The sequence below is a fragment of the Conger conger genome, chromosome 11 (assembly GCF_963514075.1).
Source record: "Conger conger chromosome 11, fConCon1.1, whole genome shotgun sequence".
In the NCBI taxonomy this organism is placed as follows: Eukaryota; Metazoa; Chordata; class Actinopteri; order Anguilliformes; family Congridae; genus Conger; species Conger conger.
Genome location: NC_083770.1, coordinates 18,319,394 through 18,344,358, shown reverse-complemented (window position 1 = coordinate 18,344,358; position 24,965 = coordinate 18,319,394). Strand labels below are relative to the sequence as shown.

General features: G+C 48.2%; 1 protein-coding gene across 1 annotated transcript in view; it reads right to left on the bottom strand.

The window, feature by feature from the left end:
• adgrv1 (adhesion G protein-coupled receptor V1) overlaps positions 1–24,965 on the bottom strand; it is a 168,322-nt gene that overhangs the window by 80,423 nt on the left and 62,934 nt on the right. Inside the window, exons 40-74 of the mRNA XM_061260259.1 lie at positions 24,580–24,658; positions 24,100–24,238; positions 23,121–23,262; positions 22,578–22,843; positions 22,098–22,273; positions 21,587–21,711; positions 20,873–21,054; positions 20,202–20,351; positions 20,011–20,091; positions 19,240–19,498; positions 17,743–17,865; positions 17,339–17,561; positions 16,471–16,675; positions 16,195–16,341; positions 15,434–15,689; positions 14,730–14,932; positions 12,778–12,954; positions 12,249–12,431; positions 11,951–12,130; positions 11,444–11,608; positions 10,411–10,531; positions 9,860–9,983; positions 9,336–9,474; positions 8,634–8,819; positions 7,569–7,804; positions 7,239–7,387; positions 6,719–6,917; positions 6,021–6,237; positions 5,294–5,533; positions 4,378–4,527; positions 3,233–3,721; positions 2,718–2,861; positions 2,262–2,433; positions 1,653–1,788; positions 212–1,035 (exon numbers count right to left, since the gene is read on the bottom strand). Of these exons, the coding sequence (XP_061116243.1) occupies positions 212–1,035; positions 1,653–1,788; positions 2,262–2,433; positions 2,718–2,861; positions 3,233–3,721; positions 4,378–4,527; positions 5,294–5,533; positions 6,021–6,237; positions 6,719–6,917; positions 7,239–7,387; positions 7,569–7,804; positions 8,634–8,819; positions 9,336–9,474; positions 9,860–9,983; positions 10,411–10,531; positions 11,444–11,608; positions 11,951–12,130; positions 12,249–12,431; positions 12,778–12,954; positions 14,730–14,932; positions 15,434–15,689; positions 16,195–16,341; positions 16,471–16,675; positions 17,339–17,561; positions 17,743–17,865; positions 19,240–19,498; positions 20,011–20,091; positions 20,202–20,351; positions 20,873–21,054; positions 21,587–21,711; positions 22,098–22,273; positions 22,578–22,843; positions 23,121–23,262; positions 24,100–24,238; positions 24,580–24,658 (6,987 nt within the window). The remainder of the gene's footprint in view (positions 1–211; positions 1,036–1,652; positions 1,789–2,261; positions 2,434–2,717; positions 2,862–3,232; positions 3,722–4,377; positions 4,528–5,293; positions 5,534–6,020; positions 6,238–6,718; positions 6,918–7,238; positions 7,388–7,568; positions 7,805–8,633; positions 8,820–9,335; positions 9,475–9,859; positions 9,984–10,410; positions 10,532–11,443; positions 11,609–11,950; positions 12,131–12,248; positions 12,432–12,777; positions 12,955–14,729; positions 14,933–15,433; positions 15,690–16,194; positions 16,342–16,470; positions 16,676–17,338; positions 17,562–17,742; positions 17,866–19,239; positions 19,499–20,010; positions 20,092–20,201; positions 20,352–20,872; positions 21,055–21,586; positions 21,712–22,097; positions 22,274–22,577; positions 22,844–23,120; positions 23,263–24,099; positions 24,239–24,579; positions 24,659–24,965) is intronic.

Sequence of the window (24,965 nt, the reverse complement as noted above, 5' to 3'; positions counted from 1 at the left end):
CTTGCCTGGTTTAACAGAGCCAACCAAGAGGACCAGAAGGTGGGGTTTGCACTTTTTGAGAATATTTCCTAGGTTCCAAAACACCAGACCAGCTCAGTAAAGCATAGAAAAGTATTTGAATCCAAAAACAATGCCATATTTGACCCAGGTCTGGTGGGGGAGACATTAACTGAGTTAACTGAGAGAATGAGAGATGAAATGAGCGAGTTACCCAGTATGATAATTTTGGCAAAGGAAGTGAAACCGTGCGCGTCCGGCGCCCCCACGATCTCGGCCCCGCCCTCGGGGTTGGCGAGGAAGACGAAGAACACCTCGCGCCCCTCCGGCTCCAGGTCGTCCAGGATGAGCAGGCTGACGTCGGCCCCGTCCTGCCCCTCCCGCAGGGTCACCAGGCCCGTCTCCAGCCGGAAGTCCTGCCCCTCCAGGGCCCAGGAGGCGTTAGGCCCCGGGGCGAAGGCCTCCCCCGCGCTCCCCTCCCCGTAGGCCCGGACCCGGACCTGAACCACCCCGGTGAGGCCCGCGGTCCTCCGCACCCTCAGCACCACGGTCCTGTTCCGGTCCTCCTCCGGACCGTCCTCCACCGCCCGCACCAGCGCCGGCCCGATGCTCAGCCGCCCGCCCGACACATCGCTGGCCAGGATGGTGACCGAGGCCACGGCGAGCCCCGGGACCAGGCGGGGACGGGCCCCGGGCCAGGGGCCCCCGCCCAGCGCCTCCACCCCCGTCAGGTTGACGTAGAAGGTCTCGTCCGGCTCCTGGAGGGAGTCGTCCAGGATGGAGAGGCGGAGGGGGGCGGAGGACTGGCGGGCCTGGAAGAGCAGCTCCCCGTCCCGCACGGGCACATAGTCCTGGCCTCCCTGGGCGCTGCCCCCCCACGTGCCGTACGTCACGCGTGTGCGGTTGGCACGGAAACCGAACAGCCGCTGCACGGAGAGCGTGACGGTCTGCACGTCCTCCTCGACCAGCAGCCGCCGGGACTCGGAGGAGAACTGGAACACGCCCAGGGGCTCCACCTCCGCCACCGTGAAGCCGGGCCTGTAGGGCAGGGGGGGATTTATTCCAGTGTTGGGATGGGCTATATCAGGGGAACACCAGCTCACTATTGTTTGGGACAGTCTATATCAGGGCTGCCCAACCCTATTCTTGGAGATCTACCGTTCCTGTTGGTATTCCCTCCAGCCCTAACAAAGCACACCTCATTCAACAGGTTTAGATCTTGTTGAGCTGATAATTGGTAGAACCAGGTGTGCCAAATTACAATTGAAAACGTACAATAGGGCAGATCTCCAGGAACAGGGTTGGGCAGCTCTGGTCTATTATACAGAGCTCCATAATGTTTGGGACAAAGATATATTTTACAGAACCTTTCATACATATCCCCCAGACCTTACTGTGTATAGAAAGAGCTCACTGTTGTAGGATAATTCAGCGAAAGCAGCTCTGATCTTTCTGCTTTTAAGCCTGCAGCAGGGATCATAACCTCTGGCCCTTGAATCCAAATCCCGCCCTGGTTTTCTTTTCTCCCGGGAGATCAGTGCTACTCTTTGGCCGGACGGCCTTCACACCCGACTCCCAGGTAAAGGGAGGGTGGAAAAGCGGCAGTTCTCAGACCCAGAGGACCGTGATTTGATAATCCCCGTGGGAGGGGTTACCTGAGGCGAGCCCCCCCGGGGACGTCAGATCGAGCTGCAGTCAGGTGGACGGCGTACGCCACGTGACCGGACGCGCTCGACGTAACCGTGAGAGACACCGTCCCGTTCCTCTCCCCGTGAGCCAGTCTGACCGTTCCTGGGAAGGGCAGAACATGGGTAATATTCATAATCCCATAAATGTATGTATGCCTTTTATCTGTGTCTCAGTCTGAGGACTGCACTATTAGCTACTGTGCCAGTCACACAGGTATACGGCTGTGGTAACTGCTTTCTTGCACTCTTGGGGTATTTTATTTGAACACATAATTCTTGCAAAGATGGAAATGATTTATTTTCGAATGATAATTCTCCAGCATATTCCTCAACTCTTTAAAGTGTAAGATCAGAATCATTTTATTAGAATGTACTTAACTGAATATTCTAATGCTGATGTCACAATCACTACTGGTAACTGAAAGCAGTGGAGTTCTAGAACACTGAAATAGAACTTTGAAAGTACATTTCATTCTGAACCCTACTCTTCAAAGGATTAATGGAGAGGAAGTTCTCAAGAGGATGTGAACAGAGGCTGTGACATTAGCACGCCTGTGGCATGACTCAATGACTCACCTGAGCTGGGTGTGATAAGTCCCTGTTGGAAGCCAGCCGGGGCCTCGGCAGGGGGGTACCCTGCCCTCCACTCCACACTCACGTCCCCGTATAACCCCCTCCTGAACACCAGCGCCTCACAGAGGCCAGTCTCGAAATCAGCGATCTCCAACGCCAGAGAATCAAAGGCAACCTACAACCCGCAGAGGAAATTGATATAGCAAGGTACAGTAATACAGGCTTTTCAAAAGCCATTAAGGAAAATAGTGTAAAATGCCAAAAGCTCTAATCACATAACAGTAGTTATTAAACTGAACACTTCCTCTAAAGTGCCCACTTGAATGTACTTTTTCCCCATTAAATGAAACGTATTAGGTTTGTATGGCCTCATGATGCGTGTGGCTCCCTTTGGGAAAACCTGTGCAATGGTGCCACCTGGTGTTGATCAGAAGTAAGGACAGGGAGCCTGTGACTTGCCTCAGAATTGGCAGCTTCTTCCGGGACAGTCACAAAGACGGTCTTGGACTCCGGGAGAATTCGAGGGGGGGTACCGAGGAGGGGGCCAATTAGGGTCACATTCATGAGCTCAAAGGAGAAATTAAAGCCAGGGGCAAAAAACACCTGCAGAGAGGAAAAACAGCCTTTAAGACAGCTGTGTAACCGTGACAACGGGAGGTAGCCATGGAGCACATTATCACTCGGTCTTAGAGGGGCATGTTTGAAACTGCGCTACACTCATTCAAGGAATAGCAACACACAAAATATATATTCCTAAAATTGCATGGTAAAAAATATCACTAAATATCAATATATTGGAGGGATATCTGTAGTAAATATATTCAAAACGGACTGAACTGAATGGCTGAAAATGCTTTTTTGGCAAACCAGATAATCTCAGATACATGTTCATAAAACATGCATTTCTATATAAAAGTATGTCTGTGGTACGTGGTATATGATGACACCATGGTGGCTCTAGCGCAGTGACTCGCCTGGCTGCTGATTGGCACTGTGGCGCTGGTGAAACTCTCTCCGTCCTTCACCAGCAGGTTCCCGAACACCGCGTCCACCATGAAGTCCTGGTTCAGCCCGGATCCCGGAACGTCGGAGGAGATCCGGTACTCCACGGAGACGTTCCCGAAAGCCCCGGCGAGCCGCGTGACGTTGAGGGCGAAGTGGCGGCTCCGATCGCTGGAGCTGACCGTCACGGTCTGCAGGTGGCGGTAGAGAGCGAAGACGCCGTGCGGCTCGTCGTTGGCCGGGACTCTGATCCGCACGCTGCTCCGGTTGGCGTCCAGCTCCGCCCCTCCCTCCACGGCCGCTAGCCGGACCTCGTAGAGTTCCTCCAGCTCCGGAACGCTGTCTGGCAGGAGGCGGAGCCTCAGCACGGCGTTCCGCTCACCCGCCAGGATCGCCACAGAGCCGCGCAGGGACATAAAGTCACCGGCGGTGTCAGAGTCACTCAGGATCACCCAGAAGACCTGGGGCACAGAGACAGGGAAAGGCACTGAGACTGGATCCTGAAAGCATTGCTGTCTGGTTCCTCTCATACCTCCATTAGACCCAGGTCATATGATGCAGATGATGTGAGACACAGGTCATGTGATGCAGATGATGAGGAACACAGGTCATGTGATGCAGGTGATGTGAGACACAGGTCATGTGACGTAGGTGATGAGGAACACAGGTCATATGATGCGGGTGATGTGAAACACAGGTCATGTGATGTGAGACACAGGTCATGTAATGCAGATGATGAGGAACACAGGTTGTGATGCAGGTGATAAGGAACGCAGGTCATGTGATGTGGGACACAGGTCTTGTGATGCAGGTGATGAGGAACACAGGTCATTTGATGTGGGTGATGTGGGACGCAGGTCATGTGATGTGAGTGATGTGAGACAGGTCATGTGATGCAGGTGATGTGAGACAGGTCATGTGATGTGGGACACAGGTCATGTGATGCAGGTGATGTGATGTGAGACACAGGCCATGTGATATGGATGATGTGGGACAGGTCATGTGATGCAGGTGATGTGAGACAGGTCATGTGATGCGGGTGATGTGGGACACAGGTCATGTGATGCAGGTGATGTGAGATGCAGGTCATGTGATGCGGGTGTAACTGTGTGCTTACCGTGATGTTGCCCATGACACCCTCTCTGCGGGTGAGTCGCAGTGAGATGTTGATTGGTGGGTCTGTGTCACCAGGCTCAGGGTAGGTCCGCTCTATCAGGTCCTTCTCAATGAACTGCACTATCCCGTTCGGGTCCCCAAACTTCTCAATCTGTCACACACACATGCCAGGCATGCCTTAGACATTTTACCAACTCATTGACAATACTTATCTGTAACCAATTTAGTTAATAAACACACAAGAGAATATGATTAAACACAATGACAGATATTCCATCCATCCATCCATTATCTGAACCCGCTTATCCTGATCAGGGTCGCAGGGGGGCTGGAGCCTATCCCAGCATACATTGGGAGAAAGGCAGGAATACACTCTGGACAGGTCGCCAGTCTATCTCAGGGCACACACACCATTCACTCACACACTCATACCTACGGGCAATTTAGACTCTCCAATCAGCCTAACGTGCATGTCTTTGGACTGTGGGAGGAAATCAGAGTACCCGGAGGAAACCCACGCAGACACGGGGAGAACATGCAAACTCCGCAAAGAGAGGCCCCGGCCGAAGGGGATTCGAACCCAGGACCTCCTTGCTGTGAGGCGGCAGTGCTACCCACTGCACCATCCGTGCCGCCATGACAGATATTATAACATTTAAATAACTTACATCTGAAAAAGTTATGACAATGTGACGTTATTATATGAGAGTTTTGACACTGATTTTTATTTATTTTTGATTTATAAAAAGAAAAAGACCTCCCACTCCATCTTCTAAACATGTAAGAAGAATGACTCCATTTCCAAGAAAATAGTCCTCTGAGAGTATGTGAGTGACTCAATCCAACAGTGATTCACTTGGAGTGATTCAGCCTGAGAGCGACTCAACTACAGTGACTTGATTGTGCAGGTCACTTACCGTGAGCGTAACCCTGCCAGCCTCCGGGTCAATATCTGTGTCCCCAGAGAGGAGGCTGAGAATGACAACGAAAGTCTCTTCAACTTCCACCTCTCCGTGGGCCAGAATCCTCAGCTCAATGGTGCGCTGTCCCCCCTCCCCATCTCTGAAATGGAACGATCCATTCACAGGTTCACCAATGTCTGTGTTCACTGAGGGCAAAGGCTCCTCTGAATTGGGACCTAGAATGCTCCATTTTATCTGAGGAAGAGGTAATCACATTTCAGATTAATTAGCATTTCCTGTGAGAAGGAGAAAAAAAGAGCAACCAGCACATATGAAGAAACAATTATTACACAAGAAATCACAGAGACTGAGCTAAGGTTAAGTTAACTATTCAAACTCCAACATAGCCTTTAAATTAAAATATTGGGTCTTCTACATTCACATTCTCTTTTGCAACAGATACCAACAGATGTCCTGGAAATCTGTCAGCACTAGTATTCAGCACTACACCATTCATTTCAAGTTTTGCTTTCATGGTCAGCCATGCTATCCATTACCATCATTACTTGGAAACTACTATCTGGAAACTACATCTACATCTTTCCCCGGTATATTTTTGTATTTTTCTGAGATACATGGCAATTTGACTGTCAGATTCACCAGACTGCCCTGGAGAAAACATATGAGGTTAGTGGATGAATAAGGTGGTGTCTGACAGCCGTCGACCTTGAGATGACCTTACCGTGGCTGCTCCCACCAGACCCCCGGCCCTCTCCAGCACCAGTGTGAGGGTCAGGGTGCGGTTGGGGTTCTCGATGGTCAGGCTCCGGTTGAGGAAGCGGACCACGCCGCTGGGGGAGTCGCTCTTTGCGATGGTTACCTGAGCGACCAGGTGAGCCCCGAGCACAGCGCCCCCTGTGGCTCCAGAGAGCTGGATCTCGAACAGCTCACTGTATTCCCTGCGGAGACCACAACAACAGTGTCATCAACAATGGACAGTTCTGCAACTTGTCCGAGTCATCACTTTGCACTTTGTTGTACGTCGCTCTGGATAAGAGCGTCTGCCAAATGCCATTCAAGCAATATTATGCAACGTCATAAGCAATGGATAGCCCTTCAACTTGACTGTGTCAACAATAATTGACAGTTCTAGAACTTGTCAGAAACATCAATGGTGGACAGCACTTCAACTTGACTGTGTCAACAACAATAAACAGTTCTCACACTTGTCCAAGTCATCGACAATGGACAGTTCTAGAACTTGTCCGAAACATAGACAGTAGACAGTCCTTAAATTTGTCTGAGTCATCATCACCAATAGACAGTTCTCACACTTGTCCCGAGTCATCAACAATGGACAGTCCTTAGACTTGGCATGGTCCCCAATGCTGGACTTCGTTCCGGCATATCCGTGTCATCTACAATGGCCACTGTGCCCACCTGTCCAGGTCATCTATAATGGTGACGTTGATGTAGCTGAGGTTCTGCCCCTGTTGGAACGTGACTGATCCGTTGGGAAGGATGAAGTCCATGTTGGGCAGCGCGGTCAGGCCGCGGGAGATGTAATCGGCAGTGACCTCTCCGTATGAACCCCCTCTCCTCAGAACAGGGATGGAGAGGGTTCCCTGCTCCTCCTCCACTGTGTGTCACATGACATCAGTGACTGTCAGCAACAGCAACTGCCTTTTCACTCACATTCAAACTGACTTACTGACAGAAAGAACATACATTTTAATTTACAAAAAATGTACAGATCTAAATCCAAATCACAATTCAATGAATATATGCTGAAAAGTAACCACTGTAGAGACAATAAAAGACTGAATTATAAAGAGTATGAGTTAGAACAGCAGTAATAAACAGCAGTGATAATCTGTCTAAGGGTATATTTCAGACCTGATGTGCTAGGGGTGATTTGTGTGAATAGAGTTTTGGTGTTGTTTGGAGGGTGTGGGCTCACCGGTGATGTTGACGTAGTCGGGATGGAACTCCAGGATGCCCTCAGCGTTGTCGCTCTTGTGAATGAGGATGATGATGGAGGAGATGTTCCCGACCTCGGGGGGCTGATCGGGCCGCAAGCCCTGCTCCCTCACCGCAAAATCCCAGTTACTGAGTGCAAACAGAGGTCAGGGGTCAGTCACACTGAACTGTATTAGAAACTATGAAATACTCTCAAAAAGTGCTGCTTGGTTGGCTCACTTGCACCAGGAAAGATCATTCGTGCACAGAAAAGTATTTGAATCCAGAACAGTTATGTATTTGACACAGGTCTGGTAAGGAGTCTCTCTACCTGTCATTCAGCAGCTCCACGTGGGTGATGTTGAGGTAGAACTCCTCCGGCCCCTCAGGGAGACTGTCGTCCAGTATCTCCACGGAAACGCTGCGGGCCGCCACGCCCGGCCCGAACAGCAGCCGGCCAGCGGTGTGGGTGAAGTCCGAGCCCCCGACCGCCACACCGCTGACCGTCTCGTAGAACAGCCACACGCTGCCCAGCAACCCCATGGAGCGCTGCACCGTCACGTTAACCTGAGAGCAGGGTGAGGAACCAGACTTTATTTACATTTAAATATACAAAACACAGTTATGCTATACAGTCATTTCAGGCCTAATTTCAAGGTTAAAAATAAAAGTGTGTAGATAAACCAGTACAGGAACTATTGGTAACTGCATTCATCTGAGAGTCAAGACTCTCAAGAGTCAACGCAAAAGATTCAAGTGTGCTGGGGGTATCAATGAACCCTTTGGGATGGTGGTAGGTATGATTTCACTATTCTCTGTTTTGTACAGATTAAACAGGTTTATCTAATAGATAACCCCTCATGTACCTTTTTCACAAGACCTGTCCTGAACAGAAAATGTAGCATAAGTGTAGACCTGGATATGATATGTTTAGACGGTAAGCCCCATTATATGAGAATTAAATCATTTTCACTTACTAAATGAATATGTATATGTATCTCCAAAATCTGCCTGTGTGTGTGTATGGCCTGTGTGTGAAGTGTCAGTTCAGGTACAGTATATCATCCTACATTACAAGAATAGATTGTGTAACCACATTATAGAGTAATGTGAAATTACTTGGCATTGCTTTATAATATATAGAATTATCAGCAGAACACCGGGCAGAAATATGCTCAGAGAACAGAAACGGTCAAATAAAACAGTGTTCTTTTATACTGCTGTATATATTTTATACAGTGATTATACAGCTTTTACTGTCTGTCAATTCAATTCAAAGTCCCCCCGGCATAACAAAAACAAATAATCCTATGTTCAGAAATATGGGAGTTATGTGACATAGATTAAATGGAGTGCTTTCGGATGAAAAATACATCATCAGACTGAGGCCCCTCACCGTGCGCTCCTCCTCTGACACGCGCAGGTAGGCCTGAGCGAATGAGAACAGGCCGTACGGGAAGTCGCTGGCTGCCATGGTGACGTTGGCCTGGCGAGCGGACGGGCTGATGTCCGCCCCGGCGCTCACTTCAGTCAGGAGCAGCTGGTAAACGCGGCGTTCCTCCGGAACGTCATCATCCAGGACCTAACGGATCCCACAGAGACGCTGTACAACCGCGACTGAGCTAACGGGACAAAGCAACTCTGCAGTAACACTTTACTGTACAACCTAGTATTTAATGCGACAATAGACAGCCACTTGTGTAATTATTAGGTAATTATTTTGATTTCAGTGGTAAGTACTATGAACCAAAGTCAGTGAGTACCATATGTAACTACTACGGTACAGTATGTAAGTACGCGTCACAGCCCGCTTCATAGTACACACCTCTGATCAAAATAGTTACCTAATAAGTAAATACTCGGTAATTAACAGGATGTAAAATAAAGCGCTACCAAATCTGCTCTTTTACAATTAATTTACTGCTTCCTACATCGTAAAATATACAGTGTTAATTCAACTCGAACAGAGTGCTGAGACAATATGTACTCTGAAAGAGGTGATTTAACACTGAACACTTTACTGCGTATAAAAGCCCATGACAGAACTGGAAACTGTTGGCTTTTCCCCTCTAAGAAGTGGGCTGAGCTGTAATGACACCTTTAGCCTGATGGTGGCAGCAGACTGCCTGTCTCGCATGGTCACCACCCCAGACGTCTCCTCGAACTCTGAGTCCACCGCAGGAGTGATGTTCCAGTACACCAGGATCTCGCCGAAGATCCCGGGACCTCGCACAAGGCTGGGACAGAAATAAGAGAAGTTAGAAACCAATACCACACAAACAGACATCTGCTATATGGTCTTAACACCAAATACATCAAACACAATTCAACAGGTAGGCAAGGAGTAGCAAAAATGTTAAAAAAAATATTTAAAATGCAAAGATTCTGTATGAAATCACTTGAGAGGAAATAAATACATTTTGAAACGTCCACATTTCTGCTCATCCACATTACACTAAATTCACACTATTCACATTAAAAACATTATTCACAGTAAAGTTCCAGGGGAGACCTGGACACAGTACAGCATCCAGTTCAAAAGGATCTACAGATCTCCAGCACTGTTTCACTGGGACACTACTGAACAACGCGCGGGCGAGATGTCACACAGCGGGACTCCACCTGATCAGAGCTGTCCCGTTGTAACCGGCCTGTGGTTCCCCGATCAGGACGCTCCTGGACGACTCCGCTATGGCGACCATTCCCATGGCGCCGCGGTCGCCCAGGATCACAACGGAGGCCGTATCTGACAGAGAGAGAGATTTCAGAAATGTAAAATATGCCAAATCAGAGAGCAAATGCTTATGAATGAATCCCTTTAAAACATGCACAGGATGTGAACCCAGTGAACCCATACGACTTATTCCTAGCCAAATGGTTGTCTTTGCCTTTCCCAACAAGAAGTTAAGTAGTACCGCTCGTTTCTTTTTAGAGATGCTATATTTTTGCCCGTAAATATATAGTGTGTGTGAGTATCCGCCACCCAACACCATACACCACTCCCTAACTGCAAGAGAGAGATAGAGAGAAAGAGAGAGAGGAAGAGATAGAGATAGAGAGAGGGAGAGACAGAGAGACAGAGAGATAGAGAGAGGGAGAGAGAGAGACTGTAGTATTGCCCCTAATGCCACTGCTCTACTATTGTCGGCGGGGAGAATGACCACTGCACTGACCATGGATGGGATCGATGACCGCTTCGTTGTTGACGGACAGCAGCTGGACGGTGAAATGCTCGTCTCCCTCTAAGATGGCGTCCAGCAGGGCACGGATGCTCAGAATCTTCCTGGACTCTAACTAGTGTGGGTCACAATGACACACAGGTCAGTAATCTACACCAGGTCAAGGACTCTGAACACCCCTCTATATAAACTCAGTAGATATGCATTATGCAAGTCAGTGGTTCCCAGCCCTGTTCCTGGAGATCTACCATCCTGTTGGTTTTAATTTCAATTCTAATTTGGCACACCACATTGTAGCAGGGCGGCACGGATGGTGCAGTGGGTAGCACTGCCGCCTCACAGCAAGGAGGTCCTGGGTTCGAATGTCGGCCGGGGCCTCTCTGTGCGGAGTTTGCATGTTCTCCCCGTGTCTGCGTGGGTTTCCTCCGGGTACTCCGGTTTCCTCCCACAGTCCAAAGACATGCAGGTTAGGCTGATTGGAGAGTCTAAATTGCCCATAGGTATGAGTGTGTGAGTGAATGGTGTGTGTGCCCTGCGATGGACTGGCGACCTGTCCAGGGTGTATTCCTGCCTTTCGCCCAATGTATGCTGGGATAGGCTCCAGCCCCCTGCGACCCTGTTCGGGATAAGCGGGTTCAGATAATGGATGGATGGATGGATGGACATTGTAGCAGTTAAATAAGATGTCTAACTGTTGAATAAGATGTGCTTTGATAGTGCTGGAGTGAAAACCTACAAGAGAGCAGATCTCCAGGTACAGGGTACCCCACTGTGGAAGAATGAACAGGACTGTCGTGATAAAAAAAAACATAGGGCCTGTTTCACAGACAAAGATTAAGCCTAGACCTAGACTGAATTCAATTTTGAAAACAAAACTAACTTAGTTCAGGACTAAGATTAATCTGTGTCAAACCAGCCAATAAATTCCACCACTTTTTTTTTTGTTTTCAGGAGCTACTCTCTCCTTGTGTCTCAAGCTGGAGAACCCACACCAGGACACAGGAAACAGCGAGGATCCCCATCATACCTCCCCGAAAAGCAGCGTGCCATTCAGAGGCGTCAGGTCATCCCGGGCCGAGTCCTCCAGGACCCACGTGAGGGTCACAGGCCCGAAACCGCCAGGGCTACGGACCACCGTCAGCATCGCCACGGCAGCTGGGTCATCGCTGAACTCCGGCTCAGTGACAGTAACCTGGGCCAAACGACAGCCGTTACTAATTCAATGGAAAAAAGCCACTGCTATCATTTCATATTTCTCAACATAGGGAGAGGAGAGATGGCGTGAGAGTGAGAGCAGAAGGAAAGAGATAGACATATTGTTGTTACACTGTAAAAAAAATTTTGTCCAGACTTCCTTAAAAATGCAAGTTAAGTGATCTTGTGAAGACAAGGTTGTTTTTAGGATTATTGTAAACAACTTGTCTTCTCATGTTCACTCAACTCAAAATTTTAAAGCAGCCCAGGCACTAACTTTTTAAAATATAACAGTGGGTCGGGGGAAGGGTTGAAGAGAAGGAGAGACGTTGCTTCTTACCGACTCTTCCTCGAACCCGAACAGGCCCAGGGGTGAGTCGTTAGGCGGGATGTGCACGGTCACCTCGCTCTCCATCCCTAACCTGGCTCCGCCCATAACGCGAATCAGAGCCACGCTAAACGTCTCTAGGGACTCCACCTCAGCGTCATCAGTAATGGTGATCTCGATGACGGCCACGCCCTGAAACAATGAGGTAAAACACAGACACAATAGTAATTACTTACTTTTCCACATTCCTTTCAAAACACACAGCGGTGAAATCGGCCTCTAATTGCTCCCCACTTATTGGTCTATTCACCTGTCCATCTTGGAATGTCACGTTTCCTGAAGCTGGGGTGAAGTCCTGAAGACTGGCCAGGATAGGCTGGGCTTCCCAGAAGGCAATCACTGTTCCAATCCGGCCAGCCAATCTTACGACGGGTAACTGGAAGAGGTTGTCGGGAGGGAGCACCTCATAGGCTAACACCTCTCCAGACAGGTCCTAGGGAGAGAGTCAGTGGTGATTTTTGGTTTTGAAAGATTAAATCCAAAAGGTATACAGTACTTCCAAAGAGTTGGTGATGTGAAACTGACCTCACCATAGATACAAAACAATGTGTCAACCGCAAAGCTGACACGAGCACTGAGGAAATCTTATATACTGTATGGAAAAGGGAAACGCCTAAACGGAGACTGTGCGAACAAGCAAATGATTTCATCTTTGTCTAATCAAAAATATGCTGTTACAGAATGATGAGCAACACATTGAGGTCATATGTAATTGAGTGGTATGCGTTAAACATGCAATGTTTTGTGGATTAGTTCACACGCGTCTTTGTGACAGTTACCTTGGATACATTGAACTGGAGGACCCCTCTGGGATCGTCGTTCTCCTGAATGGTAACCTCGGCCACCTCCAGACCTGGCCTCCTCACGCTGGGCTGCCCCGCCCCCACCGCCCCGCCCAGAACCTCCACCTCCGTGATGTTCACCAGGAAGCTCTCTGCCAGCTCCGGGTTGTCATCCTGTGTCATGGACACACACACTCAGCACAGAGACACATGCTCAGCACAGACACACACACACACACTCAGCACAGAGACACATGCTCAGCACAGACACACACACACAGCACAGAGACACACACACACACACACTCAGCACAGCACAGAGACACACACACACACACACTCAGCACAGAGACACACGCTCAGCACAGACACACACACACAGCACAGAGAGACACACACACACACACACACACACACACTCACACACTCACACACTCACACACTCACACACTCACACACTCAGCACAGAGACACACACACACACACACTCAGCATAGAGACACACACACACACACACACACTCAGCACAGAGACACACACACAGGCAGACAGACACACATACATACACAGGCAGACATACACACACATAGGCGGACAGACACACACAGGCAGACATACACACGGCACAGACAGACAGACACACACAGGCAGACACACACACACACACACACAGTACAGACAGACACACACACACACACAGGCAGACACACACACACATACAGACAGACAGACAGACAGACAGACAGACACTGAGCTCCAGAGCTAGATACACTCAAGAAACCCTAAAATGGGAGCGAAAGCTTGTTGGTTTCATTGTTTCTCAGCACTTAAATGGTCGATTAACGAATGATAAACTCTCCGCCCCTGTTTAGTTAGAGATTATTTTAGCTGGAAAACAATAACCAAATCCAGCAGACATGGTAAAGCTCTAAAGTCAGTTGGTGCTGGCTGTAAGAGGTAAAGCTAAGCTAAGTTGTACTAGACTAATGAAGCACTGGTGCCTCCCATGGCTGAGACGGTACTGTAGGGTACTACAACAGCACAGAGGATGCCTCTAGGGCAGGGGTGGAGATCTTGCCCTGGAGGGCCACAGCGGCTGCAGGTATCTGCTGCTTCCTTTTAATCAGCAGCCAACTAACACAATGCGTGGACTCCTTAGCCCAGGGGTGTCAAACTGAATCCCCAGGGGGCTGCAGTGTCTGCGGGTTTTTGGGGTTTCCTTTCAATCAGCTGCCAATTAAGGCAAATTAAGGCCTTGGGAACAAGGCGTGTGGATACTTTAACCAATCAATGACTTGAATGAACCCAGAACACCCCAAAAACCAGCAGACACTACGGCCCTCCAGGACTGGAGTTTGACACCTGTGCCTTAGCCAATCAATCACTCCATCACTCGTGCTGAAACGCACTGAAAACAGAGCAGACTCTGCGGCCCTCCAGGACTGGAGTTTGACGCCCCTGCTTTAGGGTAGACAGATTCTGAGGCGCGCACACACAGGCACACTGTGTGAATTAACTGTACCAACTGACATAGCCACAGGTCTCTTTGCACCCGCCCCCGTGTTTTTGGCCGAGGACATGTGTATGCTGGATGTTTGGGGGCTCCTGGGAGATATGTCAATGTTTCTCATCGCCTCTGCGCCAAAAAAACAAAACCCAAAATGCAGTTATAGACACACAAAACAGAAATAGCAACGAAAGGCTGCAATTTAAAGGGTACGGGCTATTTTTATAAAAAATGCCGCACTTCCGCAATGGTACGGTGGCTGCAGCTGGTGATAGTTTCAAGGCCTCCGCTGTGGGCAAGGACTGGGCAAAGGGCCTGTTTGTGGGGTAAATGAGTCTAGCAGACGGGCCCGAGCTCAGAGCGAGAGAATCTGCCCCGCTGCTACCCCCAGAGAGCCCTGGGGTGAGTCATGAGGGGCGGGTTTGAGCGGGAGGATGTGTACCGGTAGGAGGGTGACGGTAACCATGGCGGTTCTGGCGTCCTCCTTCATCACCACCGTCTCGTCTTTCGGCTCGTAGTCCAGGTTTTCGGTGGCCTGGTTAACCGGGAGGCGGGACAAGGCAGGCTTGGTCACGTAGTGGACCACTATGTCCCCCACAAAGCCTTGCTCCCTCGTGATGGTCAGCGTGATGTTGCTGGGCCTTCCTGCACCATTGTAAAGAAACACCTATATGTCAGCATCAAATGAGTTTGAATCTTACAGTCTTGAACACTTAACCACTTATACTCACCAATATCCCTCCAATGTCCCACCAATTTTCACAATAGTGTTTTCTGACATTACATTAATGATATTATGTTACAGATCCCATACAGCCCCCAGATACTCAGCAACATATTTTTTTGTTTTGAACATTCACTCCCCTCCCTTTGAAGATGAAACATTCTTCCACATTCTAAAGATTTCTAGAGAATTCTGGAGAATACTGTGGCAATGTACGTATGTTTTCTACTACACAGTAGTACCAGAAACGTAGGGCCTGATTTACTAAGACCTTTAGCCTTTCAGCACAACACAATGGTATTTGTTTTGCACCAATCACTAGTTGTGTTTTTGGTATTGCTTGTGCTAAAAGGGTTTGCACTTGCTAAAAGTCTTAGTAAATCAGGTCCTTAGAGCATAGCTGATGAATAGAGCCTACTTACTCTGAGGTTCTTGTATCAGGATGATCTGGGAGTTGAGGTGCCACCCTATCACTCCATAGGGAGATCCGTTGGGTAAGATGGTGACCAGGGCGTGGGCCCTCTGGGGGTCGATGACGGCGCCCCTCCACTCCTCCTCGATCCCCACGGTGGAGACGTCAGAGAGGGTGATGGTGACCATCTCCGCCATCTCTGGGACATCGTCCGCCAGCACCGTCAACGAGAGGACCGCCAGGGCTTGGCTGGCGGAGAACGCCACCTGAAAACACAACACTGCTAGCTCAACAACTCAAAGGCCTGCTGATAGGCTTTGAGGAACACCTGAGAACACAACACTGCTAGCTCAACAACTCAAAGGCCTGCTGATAGGCTTTGAGGAACACCTGAGAACACAACACTGCTAGCTCAACAACTCAAAGGCCTGCTTATAGGCTTTGAGGAACACCTGAGAACACAACACTGTTAGCTCAGCAACTCAAAGGCCTGCTGATAGGCTTTGAGAAATACGTGAAGGGCCTAACAGTTGTTGAATCGCAGAGCTGTTTGTTCATAATAAAGGACCATATCACAAAGTGCCTCAGACTGCAGATCTAGGATCAGTTTTCCCCCTAAACACATCCAAACTTTATCCATTATGAGCTAAAAGGTCCGAAGATCAAAAACTGGTCCGAGACCAGGGGTCCTGTTTTGAAGTACTTAATCAATAGAGGCCCTGGTTCTTCAGTGTGTTTTTGAGGCGTTCCAGTAGAACGAAAAGGCCTTACCACTCCGGACGTGGGGAAGATATCGTTCAGACTCCCATTGGCCACCCAGTGCACTGTAAGCCTCCCAAACGTCCCTCTCTTCCTCTCAATGGTCAGAGAAATTAGGTTATCCTCTTCCAGCTCATCAACGTCCTTCGACAAGGAATTCTGGGACGGTTCAAAATTGTGGCGAGAGTGGGAAAATTTTCAAGATGACGAACAGCAAACAAGCCATAGAGTATCAATAGAGTATGAGTTTTAAATTCTCTGAATCAAGGCCAGCACAGGTGCCTGTACCTGGGTGAAGCCGATGACTCCGTAGGCGTCATCGTTGGGGGGGATGACCACGGTCACATGACCGTTGAAGCCGATCTCTGCCCCACCCTTCGGGTTCTTCAGGCTGACCTGGAAGAACTCCTCCTCCTCAGGGACGCTGTCGTCCAGGACGGTCACCGCGATCTCCAGTTCGCCGTCTCCGGGCTCGAAACGCAGCTCGCTGGAGCTGATGGAGGACAGGCAGAGATGTACTTAAAGAAGAAAGGACTACCTCATGCAGGCTTTTTTCCAGGGAATAGAAGCTAAAAAAAATGTATTAAAATAAGGTTGATGACAAAAAGAATTACTAACTGTAGCATGAATAATGAAAAACACACACAACCCCCCATTTGAGTATGGCGCAGTGTACAGCCTCATACCAATAACTTGCCCTCAATGACCTCATCGGCAAGTTCTTCAAAACCGAAAGTCAAGGCAGTAAAATAACCACCAAACTGACATAAAATGAATACCCGTCTGTGCCGCATTACTGCTTCTTAAGCCAGGGTTCAGTCAGGGAACCCAGCACTCAGTGACTATAATTACTCATTTGGAAAATGAACTATGGCTTCAAAAGTGACCTCCTCTTCACCATTAACTTCTCCTACCAATGATTGAAATGTTTCAATGTGTTAAAAAAGCATACCCTCAATTGTTGAATGTCTTCAATCAACTCTGTGCTATAATTACCAGCTCCACCTTAAACAAATTCCCAGTGTGTCCTAGGCTGTAAACTAGGTGCACAGCTGCTGATAATTCACATTTTTAAAATAAATATATGCATTCTTGTTTTTAGTTGCTCTGTGAGGCAAACCAGTGGCCATCGCAGTGGACCCAGTAATCCCAGTACCTGGGTATGAAGTCAGACTGGTTAGAGACGGATGTCAGCTCGTAGATGGTGGAGTCTGAGTCAGCCGTGGCTGCGATGAGGCTTCTTGTGGTGTTGAGGTCGGTGACAGGAAGAGACAGGAACTGTCTGGCGGGAGGGGACTCCAGCACCATGGAGAACTGGTTCAGCTCAGACACCCAGGAGTACAGCGCAGATCCATTACCACCAGCCAGGAAGAGGTGTGCTGAGAGAGGACAAAAATGTGTCAGTAGAATCAGTCCAATCATTAACCAGGCTAGTACCACTGAGAAAAGAGAAAATCTCTTTTGCAAAGGAGACTTTCAACACATGCCTATGCCTACAGTCTGTATGTGAATGTGTGATTGATATGGGTGGTTCAGGGGGTCACTCTGATTGGTACTCACTGATCCCTGAGGGCGGGGTGAAGCTGTGGGCAGACAGGAGGCCGGGGAGAGGGATGGACTGAGCGTGCTCAAAGGAAGACTGCCGGGGGCCCCACACCAGCACTTCACAGCTGGACCTGGGCCCTGTAGGAAAAAGGAGTGAGGAGTGAGAATGAGACACACACACCACACACACACTACATACACCACCCGCACATCATACACACCACACATACCACACACACGCCACACATACGATACGCACCGTACACACACACCACACACACTGCAGCATTTGCTCAGAGAGGGTACCAATAAAGTGTGCTTTTTTTGTATAGCTCCTGCACATAGAAACTCCGGGTCAATTACAGGGTGCTTATCATTCTGACATTTGGTCTGAACAACAGCTGAACTTCTTGACCAAGTCTGCATGTTTTTATGCATTTAGTTGCTGCCACAGGATTAGTCTACCTAATAATTTGCTCACTGAGTGTAATCTGTTTGTTGTTTCCAAAGTGTGTTTCTTATTGTAATATAACCTGTTTGTTGTTTCCAAAGTGTGTTTCTAACTGCTTGTGTTGGAAGTACCCCAATGTCTGGATGAATCTAAAGGCGTGTCGTAAGAACAGCTTGCACAGAACCTCCGGATTCAATCGGAAAACTAAACCGCCACACAACCCCGGGCAAATTCATGTTGTGCCATTTAATTCTAGTCTGTGGTCTGTGAACATTATGAAACATGAACATGTTCCCGGGGCCATCTTTAGATTTCCTGTCTTGTGTGTCAGACATTGGGTCTGTCTCTTAGTCAGTGCAGATATTATTTTACCAACAGAAAATTCTGAGTACTGTCACAATTGTTTACAATCATCTCATTGACACACACAAGAGCTGCGCTGCCCTCAGAAATGTTAGCCACCCGACTGCGGAAAATGACAAGCCTCACGCTCAACTGCGGTCGCAGTGTGGTCCCTTTCGGAAACCAGAGTAAGCGATATGCGCCGGCGCCCGGTTTGAAGCTGGCGATTGACGAGAGCTTCAAAGATTTTTTGGGTCAGCGAGCTAAATCCTGCTTCCGAACATAAAGACACTGCTCGAATGCAAGTGGCGGCGTTGCTCGATTTTCGTCTGTACACTCTGTCCCTGTCGTCTCTGAATAACTGGGAAACGGGATAACTGTCTCGCCTCTAAATATACGCTATCCAAGGAATGCAGAATTAAGAGGAAACAAAGTCAATTGCCGAGAAAAAAAAAGTGGATTACAGTCGGCATCAAAAAGCAATCTGTGTCTGTAAACAAAACACGCAATTCTTCACATCTGGGCTGTTCCTGGAGATCTACTATTTCACTCCAGCCCTAGCAAAGCGCACCTCATTCAACAGTGAGAGATACTGTTCAGCTGCTAATTAATAGAATCAGGGTTGCCAAAACAGGGCTGAAATGAAAACCTACAAACCGGTGGATCTCCAGGAACAGGGCTGGGCAGTCCTGCTTTACAGGACATCACAGAAAGGTCACCTTCAGTCACGAGCAGCAAGTAGACACTGCCACCCATGAGGAAAGACTCCACTTGTGCGACCAGACCGTCGGCAGGGAGGGGCTGGGGGTTCTGGAACTGTCCGTTAGTCCACTGGTACAGCAGACAGCTGTCGTTTGCTCTCCTCAGACACACGGCCAGGTATGGGACACGCCCTCTGCGGAATGAGGACGTGCTCCGTACCTCCTGGAGCCCCAGGTTCTGGTGGGGTGTGAACCTGCCCTCTGCCCAGACAAAGACCTGGGGACATATCAGCGGGGTTACGTCAGAAGAACAGAGATGCCCCATGGTCTTCCCATTGCATCTTGAGCCAGTGGGATTACTAAGAACCCAATGATCAGACAATAACCCCCAAAAAATTTTTGATGTTGACCCTCTGATGAGCAGGTTTTCTGGAATGTTCCAAAGTTTCCAAGTCAGTGTTCTCAAACTCCATGGCTTTCAATTACCAGTAGAGATTGCTAGCATAAGAATATTCAGTTAAGAACATTCAAATATCATATTTGTGAACTTGAAACTTAAAGGATTTTATAGAAGTTGGAATAGGCCATCTCTATTCCAGGCATGCAATGTTGCAGAGCATGAAATTAACGGTTCATACCTTTCTAGCTACCTTGCAGGTTCTAATTGTTTTCACATTAGCCCTATTTTGATTAAAATACTTTCATCTTCTACTAAATAATGTTACAGTAAAGTTATAACCCTTCTTTTTTCTGTCAAGTTGCACATCATTGTAAAGTTCCCACACTTACCTGGCTCGATGCAATCAAATAATCCTTACTCCCCACTGAGAAGTATTTGATGTCGTGAGCTTCCACAGTCAACGTTTGTTCCTGAAAAATATAACATGTATAAACGACCAGGATCAGGGAGATGATGGCCAACCAAGAGTGCGTCAGAAAAGGGGTTTTGAGATGACCACAGGTGTGTGAGTTAGACTCACCAGTGTGAGGTTCAAATCTGGCTGCAAGCGGAACAAGCTGACATTGGTGGCGCTGGACTGGGGAACACCTCCGTGAGAGATGGCAATGTAGGGGACGGAGCTATTTGCGGTGAAGCCCGTGCACTTCCTGGGGTCCTGGATGCTTACAAACTATGCCACAAGGAGACAGAATATGGACCATAAGTGTGCTTGCTAGAGCATCGTATGATTAAATCCCACCAATCTCCACACAGTCACAGCCAGCTCCAGGAAGTTTCTCTGCAAGAAAGGGAAGATCTGGGGGAATTGTCGAGGGTTCAGTTCAGGGTCACCTGAATTAAGAATTAACCATTCACATCCCCTAGCTCATTTGCTCTAAGGTAATTAACTGCAAGTTATCCAGTATAAAACTTATGATTTGTATCATGGGTCTAGTTTGGCATAGCTAACCTCCACACTAATAAATGGTTCCAAAAGGAACCCTGTGAAGAGCCTATTCTAGTTCAAGGATTCAGGCAAAATGGTTCTTTGTCTGGGAGCTTTCACACTTCACACCTATTACAGAGGGTTCTGAGAGACCTAAAAAAGGTTACTCTATGGAGACAAGCCAAGAAACAAGAATGTTATCTTATATTGCAGTTCTGGATAAGACCACCTGCTCAATGAGAGTAAAACACTGTGCTGTGATGTACCTCCAGAGGCACAAAGACCCCCTGCCACCTGTAGAGGGTGGCCAGGGTGTGGGCGGAGCCAGTAGAGAGCCTCCTATCCAGTCTCATGGCCAGGGGTGGGTCCCTATTGGGCAGGTCGCACCAATCAGCAGTGAGGGTGTCCTGGAATCTCTGGTACACAGGAAGGACTGGGAGGTCTCCCTCTGCAACGAACAAAGGAAACATTTCATTCACAATTCTGCGTGATGCAGTAACACTATGACTGGCTGGGAACCACAGGACCTTCATGCCATGGTTTGTGTGAAACATGGCCGCTAATTCATTTGCCAATGTTTCAAATGAGTCAGCTTTTTGGATGAAATGCCCAATAATGTTCAATCCATTTAGAAATGTTTAAAATGAGTCAGGTGTTTCAATTGAACAGGCAGTGGAATCTATTTAAATTGCTATTTGCAAACTTTGGAATGTCTGGTAGATACACTAACAACCAATAAAAATTTAAATTAGTCAAGCGATTAGATTAAGCGTACTGTGATAAGCAATTCATTTGCAAAAATTTCAAATGGTTTCATGAGTCAAATATGCAGCGACAGCCGCTTAATTTGGGGATTAGGTAGTGATGGATTACATTTAAACCAGTAAAGTAGCTACACTCAGATTTGCCCTTGAGTGACCTGATAAATACAGCTTTGAGCTTCTGATCTTATGAGTCTTTTTGGCACACCAGGCTCTTACTCATGCCGAAGGCTGTATCTGACTGGGTCTCCCATTCGACACTGACCGCAGTCTCCAGGCCGTTACTGCGGGAAACCGTGAAAAATACGGTCCTGTTCCCCTCCTCTACGGTCACCGTGTCCGTCCTGCACACACACACACACACACACACAGCCACACAAGCACACATACACACAAACACACACAGTTCAGGAGGGATTGCCAAATGTGGGGACACGGGATAATCTGGGTGGTATTTCAGCAAATAAATATGAAGCAGAGGTTAAAAACCAGAAACAATGTTAAATAAGATGCTGCGGAAAAGGACTATATTACACTAAATAATACTAAAACCATAAATGCTGACCAGGAAATTTACCAGATTACAGATGAAGTGCTGGACTCAGGAAATTAAAGTGAGTTTCAGTACTGTATCATTTATTTTGCTTTCGTTTCTATTTTGCTCTTTTTTTGATCTGGGTTTTTTCTCCCACATGTTAAGAGTACCAGCCTGGGGCAGAGCCCCGCCCACCTGTTTTCAGAGGGGAAGATTCGGAAGAGGCCAAGGGGTGCCTGGTTCTGGAGGACTGTTATGTTGATCTGCAGGTTCTGGCCTAGTCGCGCCCCTCCCGTGGGGTCAGACAGGGTCACAGTGAAGGTCTCGTTCATCTCCGGCTCTTCGTCCAGAACCGCCCAAATCTCCAGGGCCTGAGGGACCGCAGGGCTGTTCAGTTTTCAGTATCTTATCATATAGAATATGCAATCATACTTTTACATATCTGCCCCAGTGAGCACGGCTGGAATTAAGATGTCATGAGGGACAGTAATCTATGTGGAGAAACATTTAGACATAGATAGGTTAACCCCCATATAGCTCAGGTTTTGCCCGGACATAGCCTGGCTACATCCTAGTTGGCTAGAAAACGTTCACTTTTCAACTGAATGTAGCCGGATTTTCACCTGAATGCGGTTAATGCGCAGATCCCCAAATTTGGCCTTCCTTCCTCCTTACCTTTGACCTCACCCCGTCCTCCAGGACCAGGAAGCCCTGCGAGGGCACCAGGTCTCCGGAGGAGAGCGTCCCGTTGACGTCGGTGATGAGGAACTGGACGCTGACGGTGCCGAACGTGCCCTGGGCCGGGTCACGCACCACGTAGAGTGTGGCCACACTCTGGGCCAGGCCCGACAGGGACGTGGGCTCCTGGAGCAGGAAGTGATCCGTGCTGTTGAACGAGATCACGCCACGCCCGTCGTCATTGGTCAGGATCGTCACCGTCGCTGTGGAAACCAAAGGTGGCGGTTAGGTGAAGCTAAAGAGTTGCTGCCATCATAGTTTTCAGACCGGACGAGTGAAAAATAACTGTACTCTGATCTACGGCTGAGGTGACACTTCATGAGTTAAGGACCGTTCATTTAATAATAGTAAGGTTTCCTGAGTCCCATAATATGTGGAGCTTTTAATCTGTCATAATTTGAATTAGAGTTGCTATGGTACAGTACACTTTAAGTGTGTGCGCGCTGTAATTCCACACCACTGACAGGCCATCACTGCTACCTGTAGTGTTCTGCCCCAGCTCCAGGCCAAACGACGGATTGGCCAGAACGAGCTGGAACTTCTCATCCCCCTCGGGAATGTCGTCGTCCAGTATCTGCACTTCGACGAACTTGTGCGTCTCTCCGTGAGTGAAGTGCAGGATCTGAGAAATGCGCAGATCTGATTAGTAGGAAAAGGCGAGCATTGTTGGGCTGAGAGGCCTGTTCTCCTCATTATGTTATGTTATGTTATGTTATGTTATGTTATGTTATGATTAAGACATTTAGGCAGAGCATAATCACAGAGGCCAGTTAGTCTGGATGAAAGGCCGCAAAACCAAACGTGGGTGTGGCGTGGCGATCGCCCGAATATGTATTTTAATCACAGACCAGGACTAAACAGGTTTGTGGGGACAAAAAAACATTCTCATAGCAAAAAACCTTACAACTCTGGTATCACCTAATTTCAGAGTAGCTTGCTTTAACATGAGAAACACAGTTTAGTGACAGGTTTTCCCCAAAAATAAAAGTGTTTCAGTTTATCAGTACACTTGTACTTGCATGTGTTTTTCTCTGAAATGTACACATATCATTGTACACATAACAGTTAATGCCTGGATGGCCAATACACAAGACTTGGAAGCTAAAACAGCTTAGACTAGCCTCTAACAAGTATGAGCCCTCCTTAGGTTATTCCCAGGTTTACCATGATAATTTCTGCATGAAGTTTATTGCACAGAAGAAAATTGTGCGCAAAGAAAAATGTTGTGAAACTAACCTAACAGAGCATGTATTGTTCTTACTGGATAAATACTGTCAAAGTGGATTTAACAGTACAAATTTAGCTATCCCTTGGCATGATACGGGGTTGGTAACAAGCTACACGCAGTAGGGGGAGCAATCAGGTAACAGCTATTTAATTTTAACTACTTCCTGTTACACAGGAGCTGTAAAGTGTGCTCCAAAAATACAACAACGAGGAGGCAGGACCTCGGGCCTACCGTAGACGTGGCGTTGAAGTCCAGGCCCATCTGCGCCTCCAGGTTCTGACTGTAGAAGAAGAGCGAGACATTCCCGTAGGTCCCCCCGTCACGGAAGGCCACGAGCGTCAATGACCCCATCGTCTCGTTCACCTCGAAACTGAAGAGAGCAACAGTAATGGAGGTCAGTACACAAAATGGAGGTCAGTACACAAGGGAGGGAGTTTAAAACACCAAGACAAGCCAGTGTTTCCAACGAAAACATGGAGTTTTTAAATAACACTAACAACAGACACCCAGCTAACATGAAATTCTCTCACAATGTTGCTGCCACGTAGTTTTTAGTAACATTTTTAGTAACATTATGAGAACATATTTGTGTTAGCCGGGCATACAAATAGAACATGACAGCATGATTTATAAGCAGAATGACATGTACAGTGTGATAAACGACCCTGGTGACCACACAGAGGTCGTCCGCGGTGTGTTAGCGGTACGTACTCCGTGCTCTGCCAGCCGACGATCCCTCTGACGCCGTCGTTGGCGTCGATGCGGATCTCCGCCACGAGGCCCTGCGTATCTGAGAACAGTCAGAGCGTCTGTGGTCATGCTGCGTTTGCACCGGAGACCGCGGATTAACGGCGCTCGCGTGAAAGACCGCCGTCGAGCAAAAACACACACTACACGCTAATGGGTTTCTGCCAATAACACTCTATGTCTGAGCCAGACATGTGCCGCCCTGGCTTTGTTTGGCTCGGTCTGGCCTATCGCACGCCAGACACTGTTCCAGAACCTTCTGATCCAAAGTGTCCTTCAATTTTGGATGCAATCAATCAAAACGGTTCAGGCTGTCACCGGGGACAGATCTGTCAGCCACAACACATTGT